The 25,287-nt window shown below is 48.9% G+C and overlaps 2 protein-coding genes across 2 annotated transcripts in view; one reads left to right on the forward strand and one right to left on the reverse strand.

Annotated features, from left to right (window-relative positions):
- The first annotated feature begins 9,843 nt into the window (after positions 1–9,843).
- RCVRN (recoverin) lies at positions 9,844–15,694 on the forward strand. The gene is made up of 3 exons (XM_049861532.1): positions 9,844–10,224; positions 14,012–14,123; positions 15,579–15,694. The coding sequence occupies exons 1-3, from the start codon at positions 9,844–9,846 to the stop codon at positions 15,692–15,694; spliced, it is 609 nt and encodes a 202-aa protein (XP_049717489.1).
- Positions 15,695–20,066: 4,372 nt separating this feature from the next.
- Positions 20,067–25,287, reverse strand: part of GLP2R (glucagon like peptide 2 receptor) — a 99,565-nt gene continuing 94,344 nt past the window's right edge. The window contains exons 12-13 of the mRNA XM_049861522.1: positions 24,780–24,821; positions 20,067–22,913 (exon numbers count right to left, since the gene is read on the reverse strand). Coding sequence (XP_049717479.1) covers positions 22,575–22,913; positions 24,780–24,821 — 381 coding nt within the window. The 3' untranslated portion in view covers positions 20,067–22,574. The remainder of the gene's footprint in view (positions 22,914–24,779; positions 24,822–25,287) is intronic.

Consider the following 25,287-nt stretch of genomic DNA (forward strand, 5'->3'; position numbering starts at 1 on the left):
TTGTCCTAGAAGGTCTGTCAAGCCTCCTCCAGCTACTGGGTTCTGTCTCCTCCCCTTCTTATTTGCAATTCTGCACGCTGCGTAGGTGACACTGAATCTGACTCCCACCCACATCTCTCTTTACCTTGCACAGTGTGCACAGAGTTCCCTAAAATCTTGGGGAGAGGGATATCCTGGCACATCTTCGTTTGGATTTAAATGGAGGTAAATTAGAGTTTCACGAGCTGTGAAGAATGAGGTAGTTCCTCCTTGGACTCCCAAAGAAAGAGTAAGTCATTGCCTTTTGGCTCTCGTCCACATGTCTTAGATAGTATGTCCTGAAGTCTACTCCCAAGCCCCAAGAAGCCAGGACATGCCCGCCTCAGACAGGCATGAGGATGGCACCTCCTTCAGCAGGTTCTTGTCATTGCTGGAAAGACGCTCAGTTGGCCCTCAGATGTGCTTGCGCACCATGGGTTGGTGACAGAGATATGCCTAAACCCAGGTAATGCCAGACCAAGCGGGGCTATGGGCTTGACCCCCAGGTAACCACTCCATCAGGCCATGCCTTGATCATGCCCTGCCCAGTGAAAGGTGAGCCCCAGAAGTCAACTGGGACCCTCTCCAAGTGAACTGAAGACATTCTTGGATCCGGGCCTGGTGAAGATCAAGGCCGGGGGACAAGAGTCTGCAGGGTCTCAAGGTGGGGTGCCAAGGATCGAGGCTGAGAGGACCCTTCTGATATGTGTTTTGCCAGGCAGGGCTCACCCCATTTCAGAGGAGGACTGTTTCTGTCAAATTCCTGAAGGCGAAGGGCCCAGCCCCTGTTACAGCAGATTTCGGTGAGAATAAGACAAATCAGGGAGAAAAATCCTTGCTGCACTTTCCTAGCCCTCCAGATGCTGGGGGAGTCGCTTTATCAGGTGTCTCGGGTTGGGGGTTGTGCTGGTCTTTGGACTCTCTGACCCCTGTGCGGTGATCAGGCACTTTGACATCTTGTAATGAGATTGCAACGGTAGAATGTAAAGGGTCCTGGCACATGCGTGCTCTCACAGGGACAGTGCCACATAGACGCAGAGGGAAAGCACATGGCACCATGGGAAGCACCCTGGACTGGGCATGCGCAGATCACATCCTGGCCTCACTCTGCTGTCTCATTTGTCACACGTAACCTGAAGTTCAGTCACACCCCTCCCTGGACCTCCATGTCGTCATCTGTCAAATGGACACCTTCCCCTTCCAGCATCACCTGCAGTGGGCCGTGTCAGCCATGTGAGTCAAGGACGCACGGGACGGCTTCATTCAGAGGGACGCCGGCCATCCCTGGGGACACCAGTCATCCTTGGGGACAGGCCCATCTGCATCTCTCCCCCCCTCCCCCCACACCCCAGAGAAGGAGGTGGCTGGGGCAGCCCCTTCACAGACAGAAGCACATTAGCAAACCCTATTAAAGTGGGATTTTCTAACAAAGTAAACTTTCTCGTTGGGTCTGTTTTCAGTAACTTTTGCTAAAAACTTTATACATTTTTCATGTTAAGAAGCTGTGTCCCCTGCCAGCACTCCTCCGCCCAGTATGGATGTGTTTACTCCACACTGTGTACCCTGCCCTCCGCTGGCTGCCTCAGTCAGTAAATAAAACAGATGTAGTATCATTTATAAGTGACACTGTGGAAACTCTGACCCCTGCGGAGGCTGTAGCCTGCCCCCCCCGCCCCCTCCCCGTAATAGCATTTGTGTGTATTAATGCTAAAGAATTCAATGTTGAAAGCATTTAAATCTTGAAGGCATTGGCTATATATAATTGTTCTGCATTATTATAAAGCGTTATCAGGAAGTGTTTGCTATCTCATTTGTTTCTTTGGCGTGGTGTGTACACTTGAGATGCTCAGACTCATCCCATGTAAAATAAACCATCCAGAGACACTGGGTCCAGCTGGTCAGCCCTCCTTCGCCACACTCATCTCTATCAGCAGTCTCACAGTTCTCCTGTTCTCCCAGGAATGATAGCTGTTTTACTCCTCTTGCTTAGCAGAGGGACAAAGGACACCTGGGCATTGATGCTGCTGGACCCTGGCCCTTGGCCCCAGGGTCACTTCTACCCTGTGGCTCCCAGCCTTCTGTTTCCCTCCCATCTCTCACCCCCCTGGGGCTCCTGGCTAGTTTCTTCCTTTTCTCATTTATTCATTCAGCAATTATTGAGCACCTACCATATGCCAGACAGTTGTAGGTATTGGAACATAGTAGTGAACAGAATTGATACATATCCCTGACCTCTAAAAGGATGTGAACAGATAGTTCACCAAAGACATTCAGGTGGCTAACAGACAGACGAGGAAATGCTCAAGGTCACTAGTCATTAGAGAAATGCAAATCAAAACCACAATGAGATACCATCTCACCCGACGTTACTGGCACTAATCAAAAAAACAGAAAATAACAAATGTTGGAGAGGCTGCAGGGAGATTGGAACTCTGATGCACTCCTGGTGAGAATGCAAAGTGGTACAACCATTTTGGAAAACAATATGGCGCTTCCTTAAAAAGCTAGAAAGAGAAATACCATACAGTCCAGCAATCCCATTCCTAGGAATACATCCTAGAGAAATAAGAGCCATCACACAAATAGACATATGCACACCCATGTTCACTGCTGCATTGTTCACAATAGCAAAAAGATGGAAACAACCTAGATGCCCACCAACAGATGAATGGATAAACTGTGCAATGATAAAGAACAATGTGGAAACTTCTAAGCATCTCACACGTGGATGAATCTGGAGGGCATTACACTGAGTGAAATAATCAATAAAGGACACGGATTGTGTGAGACCACTATTACAAAAACACATGAAAGGGTTTACACATAGAAACAAACTATCTTTGATGGTTATGAAGGAGAGGAGGCGTGGGAAGGGAAAAGCACTAGACAATAGAAAAAGTACCTTTGGTGAAGGGTAAGAAAATACACGTTACTGGGGAAACCAGCACAACTTGAGCAAGGCAAGGTCATGGAAGCTCCATAGACACATCCAAACTCCCTAAAGGACCGAATTATTAGGCTGAAGGCTGGCGACCATGGTCTCGGGGAGTATCTAGCTCAATTGGCACAACATAGTTGATAAAGAAAATGTTCTATAGCCTACTTTGGTGAGTAGCATCTGGAGTCCTAAAAGCTTGTGAGTGGCCATCTAAGATACTCCACAGGTCCCACCCTGTCTGGAGCAAGGGAGAATGAAGAAAGCCAAAGGCACAAGGAAAAGATTAGCCCAAGGGACAAATGGACCACAACTAACAGTCTCCACCAGAGTGAGTCCACCACCAACTGCTCTCACAGGGATCACGATAGAAGGTCCCAGACAGAGCTGGAGAAAAACGTAGAACAAAATTCTAACAAAAAAAGACCAGACTTACTGGCCTGACAGAGACTGGAGAAACCCTGAGTGTATGGCCCTTGGACATCTTTTTAACTCAGTACTAAAGTCACTCTTGAGGCTCACCCTTCAGGTAAGATTAGACAGGCATAATAAAAGAATAATGCACAGAGTTCAACTACATATATGAGACTAATGGCACACCAGCCCAGGGGCAAGGACGAGAAGGCAGGAGGGAACATGAAAACTAGACGAATGGAAATGGGGAACCCAAGGTTGAGAAGGGGAGAGTGTTGACACGTCGCGGGGTTGGCAGCCAATGTCAAAACGATATGTGTATTAATTGTTTAATGAGAAACTAATGTGCTCTGTAAACTTTCATCTAAAGCACAATAAAAAAAAAAAAAAAGAAAGCAAAAGAAAAACATCCTGCCTCTGTGGACCTTACATTCTAAAAGGGAGAGACGGGCAAATACAATAGACGTAATAACTATCGTGTGGGTGGAGGAGACGTTAAGGAGGCCCCGTGTGGTGCAAATGAGTAAGCGGCTACTAACGGAAAGCTTGGGGGTTTAGTTCAAACCCACCCGGAGGCACCTCAGAAGAAAGCCCGGTGATCTGCTTCTGAAAGGTCACAGCCAGGAAAACCCTACGGAGCGTTTCTACTCTGCACACGTGGGGCCACCACGAGTTGGAATCTACTCCATGGTTTAGGCTGTGTCAAGTGTTGTGGGAAAAGAAAACGAGGGCAGATGAGGGGGGTCCAGAGTCCCAATGGTGAGGGTATTTTGCAATATTAAATAGGGTGGTTGGAGTGGACTCATTAAGAAAGTGACATTTGATCAGCACAAAAAGGAAGTGGGCCCAGCAGGTAGAGAAGAGGGTTCCAGGCGGAGACAAGAAAAGAGTAGAAGCCCTAAGGTGGCTGTGTACCTACTCCTGTGGGGAAAGCAGGGAGCCAGTATGGCAGAAACAAAGGGAACAAGGAGGAGTGAAGCAGAAGACGAGGTCATGGGGAAAATGGCGGAGACGAGGAAGATTCTAGATTATTGGCTGTTGAAGGACTTTGACTTTTAGTCTGGGGAGAATGGGGTGCCCTTGTGGGGTTCCAAGCCAAGAAGTACAGGATCTGACTTGTTTTTGTAGGGCCCACTGGGACTGTAGGTGCAAGAGGCGAAGCAGGAAGACCTGTTGGGTATAAGTGCGGGAACACAGGGGTGAGGCCAGGGTGCCTGCACAGGGGGTCATGGCAGAGGTGGGGAGAGGTGGTCAGACTGGAAAGAGACAATTTCTTGACAGGCTGGGGTGGGGCATGACAGAAAGAGGCGCTGCGGGTGACTGCAAGGATTTCAGTCTGAGCAACTGAGAGGACAACGGATTTACCACGAGGAGCGGGGGCAGCCAGGGAAGGAGGCCCCTTCCCTTTCTCTGTCTCTCCCCCCACCTTTGCACCCCCTTTCCCTCTCAGTGCAGACTCAGTGCAGGCACTCACACTGGCAGGGAGCGGGAGGGTCACTTAGCCCTCGAGCTCACAGCAGGAGAGGGCAGAGAAATGGGGTGAGAGGTAGAAGCTGGAGCCCCAGCTGAGAGCCAGGGCAGAGCTCGGTTTGAAGTGCAGCGGGGCCAGGCTCTGGGAAGAGTCTGCGTCTTTCAGTCAAGAAAAGACCAGGCGGGGGAGACACAAACTAAGATTCCCTGAGGAGACCTGCGGCCTGTCCCAACACCGGCCCTCAGTGGTTTTGGGGACTTGGGGAGAGTTTATTGCCTGACTCAGACTTAACAAATCCAGGCACTGTATTTCATCTACAACAACTTGTTTGCCTAAGGAGCATAAACTCTGCCTCTGATAGAAGATGTTTATGCAGGTTTTCAAACAAACCTCCAGGTCGTGACCCCTTACTCTCTGCAGCATCAACACAGCTGCTGGAGGTCCCCTCCCTGGCTGAGCCCCTTCTGGGCACACAGACCTGAAGAATTTGGGCTGTACCAGGCTGCCTCCAACCTGGTCCCAGCTCTATCCTCCTTGTCCCTGGAGAGGACAGAAAAGATGCAGGCTCTGGCTGCCTTTGCACTAACCCGGGGCCACCTCTCCTTGTCAATTGCCACTTCCATTATCGTGGCAACCCCAGCTTCCCACTGGCAGAAATGGAGATTCTTGCCCAGTAGGCTCAGGCCTCTTGAAGAAAGAAGGAAGGTGTAGAAGACCTCGGTGGGGCAAACTGTTAACACACTCAGCTGCCGACCAAAAGAACCCTGAAATTGAAGCCTGACCAACTGGGGTTTCCCTTCTGGCTTTGCCATTTTGCAACTGTGTCACCTCGGTCAGGCAGTGACATGGGTCTGTCCTCATATGCAAACCTAACGTGAACAGGCCTGGCACGCAGGAGGCACTTCTGATGGCCCCCCGGCCCACTTGGGGCTGGAGGCAAGGGGCAGAGGTTGTGGCCTCGCTTTTCTTCCATACCCCAGGGAGGCATCAGGCTGCAAGGAAGCTCTAGAAGTGAGCGGGAGCCTGACCCACGGCCTGGGGTTTGATGGTTGGTTGTTTTCAAGCTTGGTGACTGACTTATTTCTGACTGTTCCTGAGAACAAATGCTCTGCTTCAGGACGGTGAACGTCTGGAAGAGAGAGGGCACCAATGAGGAAATAATATTCTCTCATGATCTGATGGCAAAGTTAGTAAACACATACGCACACACATCCCTAACATTAAGGTCTCTTGAGAAATGCTGTTTGGAACCACAGGGGGTAGGATATGAGTTGGCGGGGGAGGGGGGGGAGCAGGTGGGGGTAGCGTGGGGGGGAGTGGATCAGTGCCTGAACCCCTCAGTCTTTCTGAGCAATGCCGGGGGGGCTGGCAGGTGGCTTTTTCCAGCAGTTGTTAGCTTCTGTGGAGTCGACTCTGGCTCCTGGTGACCTTACGTACATCGGCTGCCTGGTGCTATGTCACCTCCGCAATCGCCAGCATGATCAGGTCTGTCACTGCAGCTATGGTGCCAATCCATGGCATCAAGCAACTCCTTGGCCCTCCGCTTCACCAAACATGATGTCCCCCTCCAGAAATTCAACCCCCCTCCAGATGATGTGTTCCAAGCAAGGGAGTCGAACAACGTTCTGTTGTGATCCATAGGGTTTTCATTGGCTAATTTTCAGAAGTAAATCACCAGGCCTTTCTTCCTAGTCTGGTCTTGGTCTGGAAGTGCTGCTGAAACTGTTCACCCTGGGTGACCCTGCTGATACTTGAAATACCAGTGGTATAGCTTCCAGCATCATAGCAACATGCAAGCCACCACGGTACAAGAAACTGATAGACACGTGGTGGTTCCCAGCCGTACGGACCTGCTTTTCCCTGCCACTAACCTGTTATGAAATAGGGTACAAACCCAAACTTACCTGTCTGGAGACCGGGGGGTTTATTCTTCATAGTTGCCCACCCTGGGCAAAGAGGGGACATCTCTCCTACTCCAGGTGACCCTTCTGGGGTTCCAGGGGCACCTCCTCTAGCATTAGCCAGCTAAGTCAAGGTCACAGCTGACCCTTTCTTTGGGCGATGAGAATTCAAGTACAAAACATCCACGCTGGGCCCTTTGTTGAATCCTACGTCCGCTGAATTCAATGATACGAAGCCTTCCCTTGAAAGGCTCCCTGTCTCCTGTCACTCCTTTCTTTACCCATTCGTTCACTCAGCAGTTGTCTACTAGCACCAGGCACCATGCTTAGCTGCAGATGGATGGCCTGCAGGCTGACATTGAGTCACAGATATGTTTGTTTGGCCTACACAGTGCTTTTAAATTTTTTAATTAATTGCCAAAGTTTAAGAATCAGAAAACTGCATATGAAAGTACAGATTCTGGATCTCTCTGGAATAAACAGAAAATCTAACACTGGGCCAAACTCCAGTTAGCAACTCCTTCCATATGTGACACAGGCCTTACCAGTCCCTACTGCCTCCTCGATGGACCCACCTGCTTCACGCACCCACTGTATTTGCTGGTCCCTGTAGAGAGTTCATTGTTTGATCTCTGGTATAAATGGATCATAACAAAGATTAACATGTACTTAGCACTCAGTATGTGCCAGGCTTTATTCTAATTGTTTTATACACATTAACTCGTCTGAGGCTCACAGTGACAATGAATAGCAACGCATCAAATTGAACAATGAATCGTCCACTTATTCAAGAAATATTTACTAAGGGCCCAAACCCACCAGGCACTATTCCAGCAATGGAGATACCACAAGGACCATCATCAGTGCTGTCGAGTCAGCTCTGACTCACGGCAGCCCCATGGGTGTCAAAGTAGCGCTGTGCTCCATCGGGTTTTCAATGCTGAGTTTTTAGAAGTAGATTGTCTGACCTTTCTTCCAAGGAGCCTCTAGGGGGACTTGAACCTCCAATCTTTCGATTAGCAGCCAGGCATGTAAATTGCTTCCATCAGGAAACAAAACAAGTAAAATCCCTGCCTTCGTGAAGCTTTTATTTTGGTGAAGGGGGCATAACAGACAGAACAAATAAATAGTAGGTCAGAAGGTATATGTGCAAGACAGGGAAACAACAGGAGAACTGGTTAGGGGCAGGCTGATGGCTGGGGTTAGGGTGAGGTGTACTATAGCAGGTAAATGCAGTGCTCAGGTAGGCCTTGCTGACCAGGAGGTATTTAAGCAAAGATACGAAGTAGGTGAAGGATTAGGAGAACATCCCAGGCAGAGGAAGATTAAGAAACGTGCTAATTGTGAGGAGCGTGCCTCTTAGTTCAATCAAATATACGAGACCAAATGGGCAGCTCCTGTCCAAAAGCAGGATGAGAAGGCAGGAAGGGGCAGGAACTGGACACATGGACACAGGGAACCTGGGGTGGAAAGGAGGAGCATGCAGGCGCATTGTGGGGATTGCAACCAATGTCACAAAACATTATGTGTATAAATTTTTGAATGAGAAATTAACTTGAGCTATAAACTTGCACCTAAAGCACAATAAAAAAAAAAAGAAAAATACAGTAATCCATAAGCCAGTAACACAGGTGTTTATTATGACTACAAAGATATATGTTAATAGGTCATATATGTACTGTACAATTATATGTCTGGCAGCTCGATCACTTGTATATAAGAGACATGAGATACACGTGTTGTGTGCAGGAAGCTGTTGTGTTCAATACGTCCGGTTATGTCCACTACATTCTGTTCTCTGACCAGGATTTCTGAACTAAATTATAACTTATGGGACCACGGACATATATATGCAGTCAGGGGTTGCCTGAAAGGATGGTACGTGGCACATGACTCTATTAAAGACCCTTTGTCTTACCAAAAAACCAAAACCGAACCCGTTGCTGTCGAGTCAATTCCGACTCACAGTGACCCTATAGGACAGAGTAGAACTGCCCCATAGAGTTTCCAAGAAGCACCTGATAGATTCGAACCGCCAGGCTTTTGGTTAGCAGCCATAGTTCTTAACCACTGCACCACCAAGGTTTCCCCCTTTGTCTTCATGTCCTTTAACTCAAGCATTAGCAGCCTTTAACTGTGGCAGTGACATATTTAACTCAATAAACAACTAAAAACAATAGGAAATAAAAATGTTTATGGTAAACGTGCTTGTGTTGGTGATGGTGGCACAGGGTGATTGATGTAATTGGTGTCGCTGAATTCTACAATTGTTATATATATTGGCAAATGTTATATACATTTTTATAACAATAAGAAAAAAACTACCGACCAATAAGCAAAAAAAGAAAGGTGCTTGGGGTCACTCAGCTGGTAAGGGGCAAAGCTGAGACTTGAACTCAGGCCAGCTGGCCCAGAGCCTGTGCTCCTAAGCGCTGCATTAGATGGTCTGCTAGGAGACGCCATCCCTGTTGAGAAGCTCCAAGTGAGTGCAGAAGAAGGGCAGTGAACAGCATGGCTCTTAGAGACCTCAGCGTATGTTGGGGATGGTGGAGAGATGGGTGAGGGCAGTGGGGAAAGGCCTTCGTACAAGGTTCCAGCTTTGAGGGGTCCCTGGGTGGCACGAACGGTTAAGCGCTTGACTACTAACTGAAAGGCTGATGGTTCAAACCCACGCAGAGGCACCTCAGAAGAAAGACCTGTTGATGTGCTTCTTAAAGGTCACCGCCTTGAAAACCCCTGGAGCAGTTCTACTCAGCACACCTGGGGTTACCATAAGTCAGGTCTACTCAAGGGCGACGGGTTCACTCTGAAGCTTCTGACCTCCTGTCCTATCCTCCCAGCATTCTCCCAAGGGACCAGGACCAATTGATTACCTGCTCTCAGCTCTTCATTTTAATCTCAAGGGGGTTCTGGGAGCTTGCCCCCTCCCAAGCTCCAGGGCCCCTCCTCCCTCCAAGTACCAGAGAGAACCAGTCATAAATCCTCCTAAGCTCCCATGTCTTTGTCTCCCGTCTCACAGCAGCACCAAGCCAGGCAGCAGGAGACCTCGGTTCCACCTACCACCCAGCAGCGACCAGCCAGCTGGTGCCCACTTGGCCTCACCAATGGGAAACAGTAAGAGCGGGGCCCTGTCCAAGGAGATCCTGGAGGAGCTGCAGCTGAACACCAAGTTCACGGAGGAGGAGCTGTGCACCTGGTACCAGTCCTTCCTGAAAGAGTGCCCCAGCGGCCGCATCACCCGGCAGGAGTTCGAGAGCATCTACTCCAAGTTCTTCCCCGACGCTGACCCCAAGGCCTACGCCCAGCACGTGTTCCGCAGCTTCGACGCCAACAGCGATGGCACCCTGGACTTCAAGGAGTATGTCATCGCCCTGCATATGACCACCGCGGGCAAGACCAACCAGAAGCTGGAGTGGGCCTTCTCCCTCTATGACGTGGACGGCAATGGCTCCATCAGCAAAAATGAAGTGCTTGAGATCATCATGGTCAGTCTCTGCCTCCCGGCTTGGGGATGGGGGCTGGAGTCACTTGGGGTCAGGCTGCTGCTGCTGCTGCAGAAGGGGCTAGAGCTTGGGAGGGGTGAGGTCTGGAGGGTGGAATGACAGAGGCTTTGTGCCTCTAGGGCTGTGAGCACGTGACGAAGAAGGGCCTCTCATAGGCGGGCACTGTAGAGGGCTGGGCTCATTCCTACAGCTTGATTTTCTTCCTAAAGAAGAATCTGAGTATTTCCCAATATTCACATTTTTTATCCCTCCCTCCCTTTCTCCCTTCCTGCCTTCCTTCCTTTCTCTTTCCCTTCCTTCCTCTCTCCTTCCCCTCCCTCCTTTTTTTCCTCTTCTTCCTTCCTCCCTCCTCCTTCCTTCCCTTCTTCTTTCCTTCCTTCTTTCATTTCTTCCTTCCTTCGATAAAATGTCTTTCAAATATGTCAACAATATACATTCAAATTCCACCTCAATTAAAATTTATACACATAACATGTTTCGACTATACAGGAGGAAAAAACCAAAGTTGGCCTGGGTTCTAGACCTAATTTTCTTCATAACATTGGGCGGGTCACTTCACCTTCAGCTTTCTCACCTATCTCTTGTTCTAGAACAATTTAACCACTGGACGCTACTAGAGCCTTCTTACAGGCTGACACATCCTGCCTTCACATATATCCCAACACAAATGAGTGTTAATGTCGCTAATGTTTTAGGAGTCTTTAAAATAATTTTTCTTTATTATATAAATCATGAAACCTATAAAAAAAAAAAAACCCAAAAACCAAACCCACAGCTGTCAAGTTGTTTCCGACTCATAGCGACCCTATAGGACAGAGTAGAACTGCCCCATAGAGTTTCCAAGGAGCGCCTGGTGGATTTGAACTGCTGACCTCATGGTTAGCAGCTGTAGCACTTACCCACTATGCCACCAGGGTTCCCATGAAACCTAGAAGCATGTGCAAATAAAAATTGCCTTTAATTCTATCATCCAGAGAAAACTACTATTAACATATTGGGACATACCTTTCTGGAGTCCCAAGGTGCTACAAAGGGTTAATGCACTTGATTGAAAGGTTGGCGTTTCAAGTCCCCCCAGAGGCACCTCAGAAGAAAGGCCTGGCAAACTTCCTCTGAAAAACCAGCCACTGAAAACCCTATGGAGCACAGTTCTACTGTGACACACACGGGGTCGCCATGAGTCGTAATCAACTTGAGGGCAACGGGTTGGTTTTCATATACCTTTCAGCTTTTTATCTGTGTATTTTTAAACCATTTCAGAATTATCTATTTATGTGTGATTTTTGTCATACTTTTCCAGTCGCTATTTTATCATGAGTATTTTCTGGATCATTAACTGTTCTTGAAAAGCATTTTGAATAGCTTCTTAGAGTTCCATCTTGTGAAAATATCATAAATAATTTAACCATTTATTATTAAAATTATTAAAAATAATTTCCTAGATTTGGGGGCAATTAGGATGTTTCCATTTTTTTTCTATTATGTCAGTCATATTTTCCTTAATTTAGTACCTTTTTATTCATTCTTTTTTCACCCTACACCCCTACCCCCCACCCATTGCCCTTTGCTTTATTTTTCTAATTCCATTCTTGTTAGGAGAGAGAATGTTTTTCATATTTTGAATAATTTTTTGTGCATTTGTAATCATGCTTTCATTTGCACAATTCTCCTACCTTTATTAGGAAAAAACAGATAGAATGACAAAGAATGAAGCTTGTGGCGGATGGACTCAGCTTCGTGCTTTGCCTGGGCCTCCTGTTAAGGGCAGGCGTGTGTGAACCTCTTTGTCATTTGGGCACAGTCTGGACAGCAGGTCCCCACTGGCTTAGCTGTGAGGCCTTCTGGGTGGCCTGGGACAGTGGCCAAGTCCTTCAGTAAAACTGGTTGCCCTCAAGTCCGTTCTGACTTATGGTGACCCCACGTGTGTCAGAGCAGAACTGTGCTTCGTAGGGTGCTCAGTGGCTGTTTTTTTTTTATAACTAGATTGGCAGGACTTTCCTCTGAGGCGTTTCTGGGTGGGCCTGAACCTCCTAAGCTGTGGTTAGCAGCTGAGCGTGTTAACCATTTGCACCACCTGGTGACTCCAGCCAAGTCCTCAGAGCCACCAAAGGATGCTATTCCCAGCAGAGTTCTATAGGTTGGTGATCCGGAGGAGGAAAGGAAGGAAGGGGAAAGGATGAAGGGAGAGAGGGAAGAGTCAGCGGCCGTGATTGTGGCAAGACAGAGCCAAGGCTCTGAGATTCACCGGATCACAAGGTCGGACACAACGTGGGCCTGAGAGTTGGGATTTACAGGTCCTAGTCCCAGCTCTGCCACCAACTAGCTGTGTGGCCTTGGGAAAACCATATACCTCTTTGGGTCAAGCAGGGCTGGATTATCCAGTAAGCAAGGTAAGCACAGGCTTACTTGTGCTTCCTCACTAATCTATAGTGACCAATTTCACATGGATTTCACCACATGAAACTCAAATGAAATTCATGACTATTGATTAGTAGGTAAGCACAAGTAAGCCTGTGCTTATTTTGCTTACTGGATCATCCGTCCCTGTCTAGGACTGTAAATTTGAAAAGAGGCTTTGACTCTGTAAGAAGGTGCTGTGGGGTTGGGAGAGAGACAAATGCCAGCCATATCTAGAGCAGAATCTTTGATGTGGTGAAAAAATGTGAAATTGTTCTCTACAGATGATCTGGTAAGCAGGGTAAGCACCGTGCTTACCTTGCTTATTGGATAATCCACCCCTGGGGCCAAGTGCAAGAATTCAGTGGTTTCCATGGCCTTTCCCAAGACCCTGAAAGTCTGTGCTTCAATATTGGAAGCCGGGTGGGACAGGCAGCCGATCCCTCTCCAGTGTTTAGCTGTTACACTAGTATATGGTTCTCCATCACTCAGGGCAGGTGGGCAGGGGAGCCACCTATACCTCGGTTGCTAGGACTTTGAGTGGAATGATAAATGGGGGGCTTTCTGTGCCCTGGAAAATGGTTGGAAATTCTTAGCAATGGATGCTTCCCCTTCTCCTTTCCCCAGCCTTGGCCTGAGGGCTCTCCAAGGCATTCCAGGAATAAAGAAGTGAGAGGACTATGATGTAATGCAAGGATGTAGGTTCTAGAATGGATGGAAGGTTCTAGAAGATTCAAGGTGACTTTTGGCAAGTTAGTCATCTCAGTTTCTTCATCTGTTAAAATGAGACCAATACCCACCTCATAAGGTTGTTGTGAGAGTTAGATGTAAAAAATGCTTAGAAAAGTGGCGCATATTAAGCGCTCGATAAATATAAACCATTTTTATCATCAGTCAATCCTTCTAGACAACTGAGGTGCCACGTGGACCTGGCAGAAGCTGTTGGATATTCTAAAACCTCTAGGCAGTAGCATCCAAAGTAGTGGTGTCCAAACTCAATCCTCATGGTGTCACGGGTTATTGAAAAGATTTTTATTATTTTCTTTTTTTTTAAGTGAAAAAATGTCTACATGGTCGGAAAATTCAAACAGCACAGAAAGGTACAAAATAAGAAGTAGGAGTGTTTTGCACCCCTCCCCCACATTCCCTGTCCCAGGCCCCGCCCCCGGGGATTTTGATTCAGCAGGGTCAGCAGGGGCCTGGATGCTTGTAGGTTAGCCACTGCCTTAAAGGACACTGGACTCCGAGGCTACGGGGGCAGTAAAGGAGGATAGCCATGGTGGAGGTGACCCAAAGCCCCTGATGCAGGTTTTCCCAGGGTTGCCACCCCCTCCTGCTCCTTCTAACCAGCTCTCCTCTCGATTTGGTGCAGGCTATTTTCAAAATGATCAACCCTGAGGACATGAAGCATCTTCCGGAAGATGAAAACACGCCAGAAAAGCGAGCCGAGAAGATCTGGGGGTTCTTTGGAAAGAAAGATGATGGTGAATACCTTTTCCTCGGTAGCCTTTGATTTGACAGCGTAAGCTGTTTCCTGGAGACCTGACAAGATTTATCGTGCTGAGTCATAGTACCCCGGCAGGCCCAGGGACACCATCCCATCATGCATTGCCAGGGCTGTCTGAAGGGGATCTGTGGGAGATGACCATGAGGGTCAGCAGAGTCAGTTCTGCTACCACACTGAGCTGCCACTGCTGAAGGGTGGAGGAAGGGTGAAGGGCAGTTAAAAGGCCCAGAACATAAGCCGGTGGAAATCCAGCTCAGCTCAGTCAAGCTTGGTTGAGCGCCTACTATGTACTAGGTGCTATGAGAACACAACTATGAGCAGAAAGCAACACCTGTCTCCTTCTAGAGTTATCTCTACATAGGACTATCTTCCCCAGGAAACCAAGAGTTTCCTGGATGACAGGGACTTCCTCTCACTCCTTTCTGTGCCACTCTTGACCCCCCCACAACAGCCTCAGCCCCAAGTACAGTGGTGTCTGGCACAGTGGTAGGGCTCAGTAACTTGCATTTCATTGGACTGAACTGAATACAGTAGCCTACCAGGTAAAAGAGGCCATTGGTGGTTCATTGGTAGAACTCTCGACTTCCATGTGGGGTACCCCGGTTCAGCTCCCAGCCAATGCTCTTCATGAGCAGCACCACCCACCTGTCAGTGGAGGCTCATGTTTCAGCAGAGTTTCCAGAATAACATAGACTAGGAAGAAAGGCCTGGCAGTCTACTTCTAAAAAATCAGCCAGTGAAAACCCTGTGGATCACAACGGTCTGATCCTGTTGTGCATGGGGTCGTGCCATGAGTCAGGGTCTGACTCAACAACAGCTAACAACAGCCTGGTGAAAACACTCTGACAAACGGTGCCTGGCAGTGGCAAGGCTCTCTCTTGGTCTTGACCCCAAATAGGGGAAGTAGATCGGGGCGGGGGGTGCATGAGAAGGAATCATGAGGAGATGTCAGCTAGGAGTCACAGGGCCACACTGCCCCATGTCTCCCAGTGAGGTTCCCCCAGGCACCCTACTAGACCCCTACCCCCTCACTCCCCCACTCCTGGGATGGACATGGTCCCCAGCTTCTCGGCTGATACTCCGGGCCTGACTGTGCTTTGCTGTGCTCAGTCCCCCAGAATTTAGGCTTGAGACCTGGGATAATATTTAAAACATTGAATAATCAGCAAGGCAGGGACACCCACCAATCAGAAGAGACACGCAGCACCAAAAGGGCCTCCCTGAGGGTGCCAGGCTTTACCTTTCTTTTTTTTTTTCTGGGTCATGGGAGGGTCCAAGTGTCCTGGGGAAGAGTAGGATATCTGGAGCACTTTTGGAGGCAGAGAGTATTCAATATTTTAATAGCGGGTACATCCATGCTGGGCATCGGGGCCTGACACCGGCCTGATGGCATTCTGAAACCATCTGACAATGCCTTTTTTCCCCCATGCAGATAAACTCACAGAGGAGGAATTCATTGAGGGGACCCTGGCCAATAAGGAAATTCTGCGACTGATCCAGTTTGAGCCTCAAAAAGTGAAGGAAAGGTTAAAGGAGAAGAAACCCTGACACCAACTGCTTAGCTCTTCTCCTCCCCTTCCCCACCACACACATAAACACACTCACACATAAACACACACACTGTCCAGAGGCAGAGAGAGGCCTCCAAACCCACAGCACAAGCCCTGCCACACGGAAGCATCTTTACTAGTTCATGGTTCCTCCCTTCCTCTGTCTTCAGTGCCCCTCATGTCACAGCCCACCCACCTCCTGTTCCCCTGCCCCACCAGCCCGTGCTTCCAAGGTAATCCCAGGATTAGGTCATCGGAGCCCAAAATGTCAGCCTGTGTAAGCTCCTTTGTGGGTGCTGGGTAAGCAGGTTCCAATAAACGCAAGAGGAGCTGGCACACAGCTGGGCAGATTGTTCTTAAATTAGAAAAGGAAATTGTTTCGCCCTGCTGGACCTAAAAGACGATTGGTTGCAGTTGCAGTTGTAGGCCAGGATGCTGGGACTGTGTTGGGAATGAGACAGACAGACATGGTCCTATTCTCTCAGACCTTGCAGCCCAGAATGGGATAGGGACCTTGAAGAAGCCATGACGGTGGGGGGCGGGGGGAGGTAGTTTACCATGGAGACATGCAAAGCATTATGGGAAGATATAAAGGGAGGGACTCGCCTGTTCTGGGAGGATCGCAAAAGACGTTTCTGATGAAGAGACATCTAAATTAAAACCCAGGGACTGAACAAGGCAGAGAGAACTGTGGTGGGGGAAAGGATGGAGGTGGGGAAGCATCGTGGTTCAGACAGCAGCCAACGCTGAGACCCTGGGGCAGGAACGAGCATTTCAGGTTCAAGTGGCATGAGAAGGCCAGTGTGGCTGGAGAGTACAGCAGGGAGGGAGCCAAAGTGTGAGCTAAGCCTAAAGGCAGGTAGAGTCCAGAGCGTGCAAAGCCACCCTTGTAGCCCATGGTGTGCACTTGGGGCTTTAGGGTTGGGGGGTGGGTACTATTGTGGGGGCTGGAGGAGGGTTATGCTTGTAAGAGAATCCTCTGGGGAGAATGAATCAAAGGGAAAGACTGGAGGCAGAAAGCCTGGCTATTGAACTCTGCAGTCGCCCAGGTGACCTGGGCCAGGGAAGCGGCAGTGGGACGGGGACTGGACCCTTCAAGAGATATTTAGGAGGCAGAATCCACCTGACTGGCTGCAGGGAAGGAGGAGGAGGGAGTCCAGATGTTTCTGACATGATCTCTTTGTGATAGTGATGCCACTCACCCAATTGCTGAGATGGGAAACCTAAGGGAAGTTTCTGGTTTCTGTGGATGATGACGTGTTCGGCTTTGGAAATGATGAGTGACGAAGATAGAGCCAGAGGCATGGCTGAGGTCCCAGGTTTCAGAGGTGAGGAAAGGGAGGCCCAGTGGCAGTAAGCAGCTTGCCCAAGGCTATCCAGCGAATGAGTAGAGGCCAGGCCAGGACTGCCACTGGCCCACACTCCCTCCTCAGAGCTCCAGGGCCCAGGCTATATAAGAACGCCATCAGTGGGCTCTATAGGACCATCGTCCTCATTTCCTTGAAGGCCTATCGATTCTCCAGCCTGAAGTCCCAAGATGAGGGCAGAAAAATAGACCCATGCCCTGGACTTTTGCCTGAACTCTATGCAACCCCTAAGGCAGGGTGTCTCCATTTGATGGCATTGTGGGATGTCCCCCAACACCCAACCCCGAGCTTTAGGCTCTCCAATGACACTATTACCACTACCCCAGAGCACTTCCCTTTGTGACAGGAGAACATGAGAATAACCCTAATACTTATTGGTGGAGCGTTTCCGGCGAGCCAGGCATCATGCTGGGCACTCTGTAGGCATAATTTCACTGATGGAGGCACTACTGTCCTCCTCTTACAGATGAAGACACTGAGGTCAGGATATGACAGTAGGATTTGGTTCTCGAACTTGCCAGACTCTGTTTGATTACACTGCACTGTCTCAATAGTTTCTACCTGGACAGATAGGATAGAGAATTCTGGGAGGGGGTAGGAGGCTTAAACAGCATCAAGTCCAAAGGTTTTGGGAGGGGGAGGTTATTATTAGAATCAGCTGTCCACAGCACCCTGCCAGCATCAGACATGGTGAGCCACCCCGGGGCCAGGTCAGGGGGAGAAATGGACCATGGGGCTAGCCCAGGACAGTCTAGGGTACAATCAAAGGCTCAATGCCTCACTCCAGTGCTCTTTCCCTCACTCCACTCTGCCCTCCATGAATAAATCTGGTTGGTTGGGGCGTGCTAGGGGCTTTTCACTTCTCTCTGAGGTCAGCCCAAAAGGATAAAAAAAAAACAGTTGCCACCAAGTCAATTCCGACTCATGGCAGTCCCATGTGTGTCAGAGCAGAACTGTGCTCCATAGGGTTTCCAATGATTGATTTTTTGGAAGTAGATCTTCAGGCCCTTCTTTCAAGGTGTCTCTGGGTGGTCTTGAACTTCCAACTTTTGGTTAGCAGCCAAGTGCGTTAAGCATTTGCACCACCCCAGCACGCCACTAAAAGGATAGACACTGCATAATAAGGTCCTTGTTGGTAAAGAGGCCACTGGATCTTCTACTGGCCGGTGGAGAACCTAACTAGCACATCTTCTGTTAGCTTAGGGTGGCAAGGTGCTTGGACAGAAGCCCTGTACAACTCTGTGGCACTCTAGGGGACAATAGGCCAAGAGAACCAGGGAGCAGTAGAAAATCCCACTTGGCTGAAGGGAAGTGGAAGTGGTAGAGGTGATGAGGAGCTGTGGCATCAAGGCTCTTCCAGATGCAAAGGACAGAAGACCCGACACAAACTGTGGTGATACAACTGGAAATTTTTTGGCTCACCTGACTGAAATTCTAAGGGTAGTTCCAGCTTCAGGTCTGGCTTACTCCGGGGGCTCCAACAATGTCTCAGGGCTCATTTCTCCATCTCCTGGTTCTGCTTTCTGCTGTGGTGGCCATATTCTCAGGTAGGATTTCACCAGGCTGGCAAAATGGCCACCAGTAGGTCCAGGCTGATTTTTTCATGGGTCCAAATTCAGCAAGAAAGGAAAAATGTCTTTCTGTTGAGAGTTCCAGTCAAAGTCCCAGGATTGCCTCTCATTGGCTCTGGTTGCTTATGGGCCCATCCCTAAACCGATATCTGGGAGGATGTTATTGACCAAGAAGGTTTCCATGCCCACTCTTGGAGCTATGGGTGGAGTCAGGACAACTCAAGCTTCTTGGACTAAAAGTGAGGGATGTGTGGTTTCCAAGAGGAAAATTGGCATGCTATTAGCGTTAAGAAGAATGGGTTGTAGAAATAGATGTCCACTTTTTTTTTTTTAAAGTGCTCAGCTACTAACCGAAAGGTTGGTGGTTTGAACCCACTCAGAGGCACTTCGGAAGAAAGACGTGAAAGGTCACGGCCTTGAAAATCCTATGGAATACAGCTCTACTCTGTACCCATGGGGCTACCATGAGCTGGAATTGGCTTGATGGAAACAGGGTTTTTTTTTTTGTTTTTGTTTTGTTTTTAATAGAGAACGTTGCTGGTTCAGTGGTAAAATTCTCACCTTCCTTGAGGGAGTCCAGGTTCGACTCCCGGCCAGTGCATCTCATGCATAGCTACCACCTGTTTCTCAGTGGAGGCCTGTGTATGGCTATAATGCTGAGCAAGTTTTAGGGGCACTTCCAGACTAAGACAAACTAGGAAGAAAGGCCTGGCAAGCTGCTTCTGAAAACCAGCCAGCAAAAGCCCTATGGGTCACAACAGCCCAATCTGCAACCAATCATGGGGATGGTACAGGACCGGGTGGCATTTTGTACTGTTGTGCATGGAGTCGCCGCGAGTTGGAGGCCAACTCAACGCAGCTAGCAACAACAAAATGCTACCCAGGTGGGAGGATGGTATTTGGACTTCAGGGAGGTGCTGCCGGTTGCAAGGGAAGGCTTCACCTCCTTCCCCTCTGCCTAGTCCAGGGTTCTCACCCTTGGTTCCATATTAAAATTCCTCAGGAACTTGTAAAAATACCAGTGCCCAGGACCACCCAGATCATTTCAGTCAGAACCTCGGGGGTAAGGCTCAGCACTCCATGTCTTTAAAAAGCTTCCCAGGTGATTCTAATGGGAGTCAGGGCTGAGAACCACTAGCCTGGGCCTTCAGGGACACAAGCAAATTGATTGAGCTAGGGGATGGTCTGGAAAAGGGGAGACACTTGCCTTCCTCCCTTTTGACCTCTGCCTCCATTCCCTACCTCTCTGCCCCCTCTTCCGGCCCTAAGACAGTGGACCTTCCGGGTCCCAGGTTAAATGACACAGCGCTTCCTCCCATTTCTGGCCTGGAACAGTACACCAGGATCTCCAAGGGTGTGAGAGACCTTCAGCTGCAGCAAGAAACACATGTAAAAGAATTCACAAAATACAAATAAAATGAAATAAGCATCGTTTTAATAATTAGCAGGGCAGGAATAAGCAGTGCATGTATGCCACCCCATTTGTGAGTGTGGGGCAGAGGACGTGTTTACAAATGCTCTAAAAAACAAGCGTTCCTCCCGATAGGTTCCCGTGTAACTTCATCCCAACAGCACTTGATGCTCCCGAGAGAAGGTTCTGCCCTGACTCATTCGACCCGTGTGTACGGAGCACCTCGTCTGCACCGCCACCGTGCTGGGCGAGCAATGGGGACTCCCCACGGTCCCGACTGTCTAGGAGCACCGAGGCCGGTGAGAAACGTTAGGGAAAAATTTAAATGTCAGGGACATTTGCAGTCAAGAGAAAAAATCAGAAGGACATATACCTTAAAGCTTCAACTACGGATGAATCCAGACACCAAAAAATATACGTTTGCTTTGTAATGTACTTGTCTGGTGCCTTTGCTGCAGTTTCCGTCCTGCAGAGCAGGGCCAGGACTAGGGTGAGGCCAGTGAGGCACTCATCGTGGCGCGAAATTTATGGGAGCTCTAAGAAAATTCATTATCAGAAGAAATCACACTTTAAGGCAATATTTAAAAAAAAATAAAGCAAAAAAGTCATGAAGAGGATATCAAAAATTTAAATCACGTTGGGATCCAATAGTGCTCTTGTACAGCCTTTCCTAGCTCGCTTCACCCTAATCCCAGGTCTGGTTTTAATCAAACTTCATTCCTAAAAACGAGTGGCTGCCCCGAGGGCCATACTTGATCAGTTTGGTTTTGGTGGCTCAGTGGTTAAGAGCTCGGCTGCTAAGTGGTTAAGAGTTGGCAGTTCGACTCCACCAACCACTCCTTGGAAACCCTTGGGCCAGTTCTACTCCGTCCTATACAGGGTCGCTAGGAGTCGGAATCGACTCGACAGCAACGGGTTAAATTTCGCCCCTGGGAACAGTGCCTTGCTTGTGTCACCCTAGTCCTCGCTCTGCTGCAAAGTACCCTTCACAATAGAGCTGCCAGATAAAATACGTGATGCCCAATTAAATTTGAATTTTATGGAGTATATTTATACAAAAAAAAAAAAAAATTCGCTTCTAATCTGAAATTCAAATTTAATTGGGCAATCCGTATTTTTCAATCTGGCAGCCCTACTTGATAAGTATCTTATTGTCCCTAATATAAGGCAGTATTTAGTCCCATGGCAACATACCCCACCCATGGTCATGTATATTTCCATGCTATTATTTTCCTAGGCTGTTCCTCCTTTGGTCTTCCTTCAACCTCCTGCCTTATAGTTTCAGACCCTGAGCACAGTCCTCATGACCTCCATAACTTCCCTCCAGTCAAGGTTGGGAGCACAACTGGGATTCCCCATGAACACAGCAGGTCCCACAGCCCGCCCCTCATGAGCCTTGCCCCCCAGTGCCTGCCTCAGCATATCCAGGTTCAGCCAGTCTTCTCTCTCTAAATGGGTCCCTCCTGCTTTCAACGCCCATTCCCATGTGGGGATGACAATCTTATCAGCAGGGAACTCATACCAGGGAGCACAGTGGGCCAACATTCTGGATCAGGTGACTGGCCGTGAACGTGCCAATGGTAAACCAAAAATCGCCAGGGTGTTTTCACACCTGGGGAAGAGAAGGCTCGGAAAGGCCAAGCTCAGAGAGGCAGATGTAGCCACAGAGGTGAGGGGACGACCACTGAGAGGTTCAGAGGGGACCTGGGACCTGGGTCGAGCCACAGAGGAAGGCTGGGGGCTGAGCTTGTTCTTCCTACCATGAGCAAAGAATTGAGACCAAGAAATGGAGAAGAAGCTGGACAAAAGAGGAGGAGAGAAGGATAGAAATGGCGTTCTGGAGGGTCACGTGGGGCTACGCATCTCAGTGGAGGGCAGGTGTAAATGCAAGACCCCTCCCACTGTCTCCTGCCGTGGGCCAGGCCAGGGGGCTTCGAGCTCCCTCACATCCCTGCCCGGTGTTTTCAAAGTGTGGACGTGCATCAGAATTACCTGGCACGCTCCTGAAACAAATCCAATTCCCGGCTGTCATCCCAGTCTCACTCTCTTGGAATCTCTGGCGGGAGTCTAGGACTTTGCGTTGTAAATACTTCCCAAGTGGTTCTCACACACCCTAAACCCAACCTCAGATGGGAACCGTGTGCTCTGCAGGTAAAGCAAGAGATTCTGACTGGCCTCTGTTAGGGGGCTGTTCTCCCTACATGGGGACCCTCTCTTTATATAGGGCTCCATTCACTTGCATTTAGAGCCAGACCCCAGGGGCTGGTCCAGATCATTCTGGAAAACACGCCGAGTGCAGTTAGGAGGAAGACAAGGGCTGGCAGGAAGCTGTGAGTGTTAGCACAGCTTCTTCCATACACAGCATGGAAACCTCCAGACAGACCATGTCAAGGCGTTTCTGGTGCCCGGGAAGAGTCAAGATTCTGGATTCTCGGCAACATCCACCCAGCAGTTTTCCTCTGTCCTCGGCCCTCTCAGTCCCTAATCTCACAGGTCCCCAAGGAGCAGAGCCAGAGCACAGCCTCCTCCCTAGATCTCACTCTCCTCCAGAATCTCCTCCAGGGTGTTGGCCAGGGTGAAGTCTCCTTCACTGCTCTCAGACAGGCTGCTGCCCCGGGGCCAGGCAGTGTGGCCTCGGTGGGGCGGGGTGCCCAGCTCCCCCAGGCCCCGCATGGTCAGGTGCAGGAGCTGCCCGCCGCTACCAGGTGAGAGCTGCAGCTTCTGCAGGGTCCCCGCGCTGTCTTCCTCCGAGAGCTTCTTGGGACATTTCCCCAGGAACCTGAAGTTCTTCCCCAGGAACCAGGCTCTGCAGCCCGAGTGATGGGCAAGCAGGAAGCGGACCCAGTGTTTCCTCAGCTCGGCCTTCACCTGCCAGGTGAGACAGGTGGGGTTAGTGTCTTGGAATCATTTAGTCGTGTGTCCATTCAGCCAATATTTATTGAGTGGCAACTCTGTGCCATTCTTGGGAAAGTTACCTTCTAATTGTGGGAGACAGATAAAGAGAAGCAAACAAAAACAGTTGAGTATTTCAAATGGTGATAATACGGTGAGGTCACTAAGCAGAGTAACAGGGTAAAGAGATAAAACCTTCCGATACGGTGTTCCAGAAAGGACTCTGAGGAGGCAGCTTTTGAGGCAGGACTTGCCCGATGGGTAAGAAGCCCCACGTGAAGACAGAGAAGCAGCAGCAGCAGTCAGCAAAAAGCATAAGGGCTTTGCTGTCGGGACGCTTGCATTTCACACGCATAGCCTCCTGGTGGTCTAAGGCACTCGCTCTATTAACATAATTACTTCAAAATAACCAACATTTGTTCTATCAGATGATAGTTAATGATACAGCCCTACGATTAAAATGTGGACTTGTTCTCACAGTCTTGATTAAAATGGATGGTTTGTGGAACTGGTATTCCTATAACTTGGAGAACAAGTATGCAGCACCCAGAAATTTAATCAAATGAGATGGGGTCTGTCTCCTCCAAAGACTATGTGTGGAGTCCCAAAGGGATTGTTTCCCCAAATTGTGAGGAAATGTTTAGACTTTAAAATCTGTATTAAAGGTCAGCTAATGTAATTTTTTTTTTTTAATGTAATTAGGTCCCTTGACCTCAACTACTAATTGAAAGGTTGGTGGTTTGAACCCACCCAGCAGGGCCACGGAAGAAAGGCCTGGCAATCTGTTTCTGGAAAGATTATAGCCAAGAAAACTGTGTGGAGCTCAGTTCTACTCTGTCACACACAGGGTCGCCGGGAGTCAGAATCTTTTTTGATTTAGTTTAATATGATAGCATAAGTTGTGGTCTGTTTTGTTGACACGGGACCTTAACGTTGGGGAAAGGAAGTAGACCTTGAAGAGTGGAAGCAGAGGGGCGTCGTGATTTCAACCCGTACTGATTCTGTATTTCGATATACAACGTTTATTGATTACATTCAACAGAAGTCTGCTTTTCAGAAAGTTTAAAATAAAAAATACAATTTATTCCGTCATCAACTTTTCCTTCTTCTCTAATGATAGGGCAGGCTTATTAGATTCTCCTAATAAAACGGTAACTAATACAGTTTCTTTTAAACCTACAGTGTAGTTGGAAGAAAGAAAAAGAAGCTTATATTCTAGTGGGAGGAGACGGAAATAAATATTTAAACCTGGGATGGGGTTGAGGATGAAGACGGGAGAAAAACCTGTCCTGGCCTCTGCCCCTCCCCTTTTCAAGCCTCTTGCCAGGGAAGCAGAGAGCCGGCTGGGGCTGTGCAATAATAACAATGAAAGAAATAATCATAATTATCACGTACTGAGCCTCTACTATCTGCTCGGCATGTCTAGGGCAACACTATGAGGCAAGGAGTTGTTATTCCCACTTTTACAGATAAGGACACTGAGGCTCAAAGAAGCAAAGCGACTACTAACTCTCAGCGCTCCTGAGTGAGTGAACTCAGACTCGAATCTAGCTTTTTAGACTCCAGAGCTCAGGCTCGTTCCCTCTATTGCACTGTAGTATTCCTAGCACGTCTCCAGCGGGGCTGGGACTGCGACCTGAGTTTCTTCATGCCCATCCCAACCTTTTTTTCCTGTGTTACTAAGCTGCCTCCACCGGATGCTCATACCACAATCTTGTCCCAGTACATGCTGGTCCCCGTATGTGCCCCCACAGCGCCATCACATAAGCAGAAACCTCCGGGGGCAGTAGGACCCCAGCCCCAGTCTCTCATGCAGCTGGGATGGCAGCGTGGAAAACGTACCTCTCCGTTGGCAAAGCAGTACTGGAAGGCCACGAGTAATCCCTGGAATGAAAGAAAGAGGTGGCATGAAATTGGACTCCTAGGAGGCTTGTCTGAGAGCTATTGGGAAAGTCCAAAGGCCTGCCCTAGATGGAATAGCCCCAGAAAAGGCAAGCAGCTCCAGTGCCTACACCAACTAGAGTTGGTCATACTGGTTACACTAACTTGAACTTGGATGGGTCTCTTCTGCTTGTTCTGACGCCCACCACCCATATCAATCTAGTTGTTTGCTTAGGTGCTCATGGGTGCTCATAGTCAATGGTGATTAAACCCCAAAGACCCTACATCATCCCTTCAGTTACACAAATACAGTGTGTGGACTCTGTGCAAGGGCACTGTCCTATTTCCACTTGTCCATAGTGGGCCTTTCGTTTTGGAAACTGACCCTCCCTATTCTCTGGGCTTCTGGTTGGTCTGTCAATCATGCCACCTCCGTGGATCAGGATCAGCCAAATAGGAATGTGACCCC

This window comes from Elephas maximus, chromosome 19 (assembly GCF_024166365.1).
Source record: "Elephas maximus indicus isolate mEleMax1 chromosome 19, mEleMax1 primary haplotype, whole genome shotgun sequence".
Lineage (NCBI taxonomy): Eukaryota > Metazoa > Chordata > Mammalia > Proboscidea > Elephantidae > Elephas > Elephas maximus.

Excerpts from the sequence above, each read along its gene's own strand:
- RCVRN (XM_049861532.1), top strand. The coding sequence starts at position 9,844 with ATGGGAAACAGTAAGAGCGGGGCCCTGTCCAAGGAGATCCTGGAGGAG. Across the intron at positions 10,225-14,011 it reads AAGTGCTTGAGATCATCATG|GCTATTTTCAAAATGATCAA; the intron begins GTCAGTCTCTGC and ends GATTTGGTGCAG. Across the intron at positions 14,124-15,578 it reads CTTTGGAAAGAAAGATGATG|ATAAACTCACAGAGGAGGAA; the intron begins GTGAATACCTTT and ends TCCCCCATGCAG.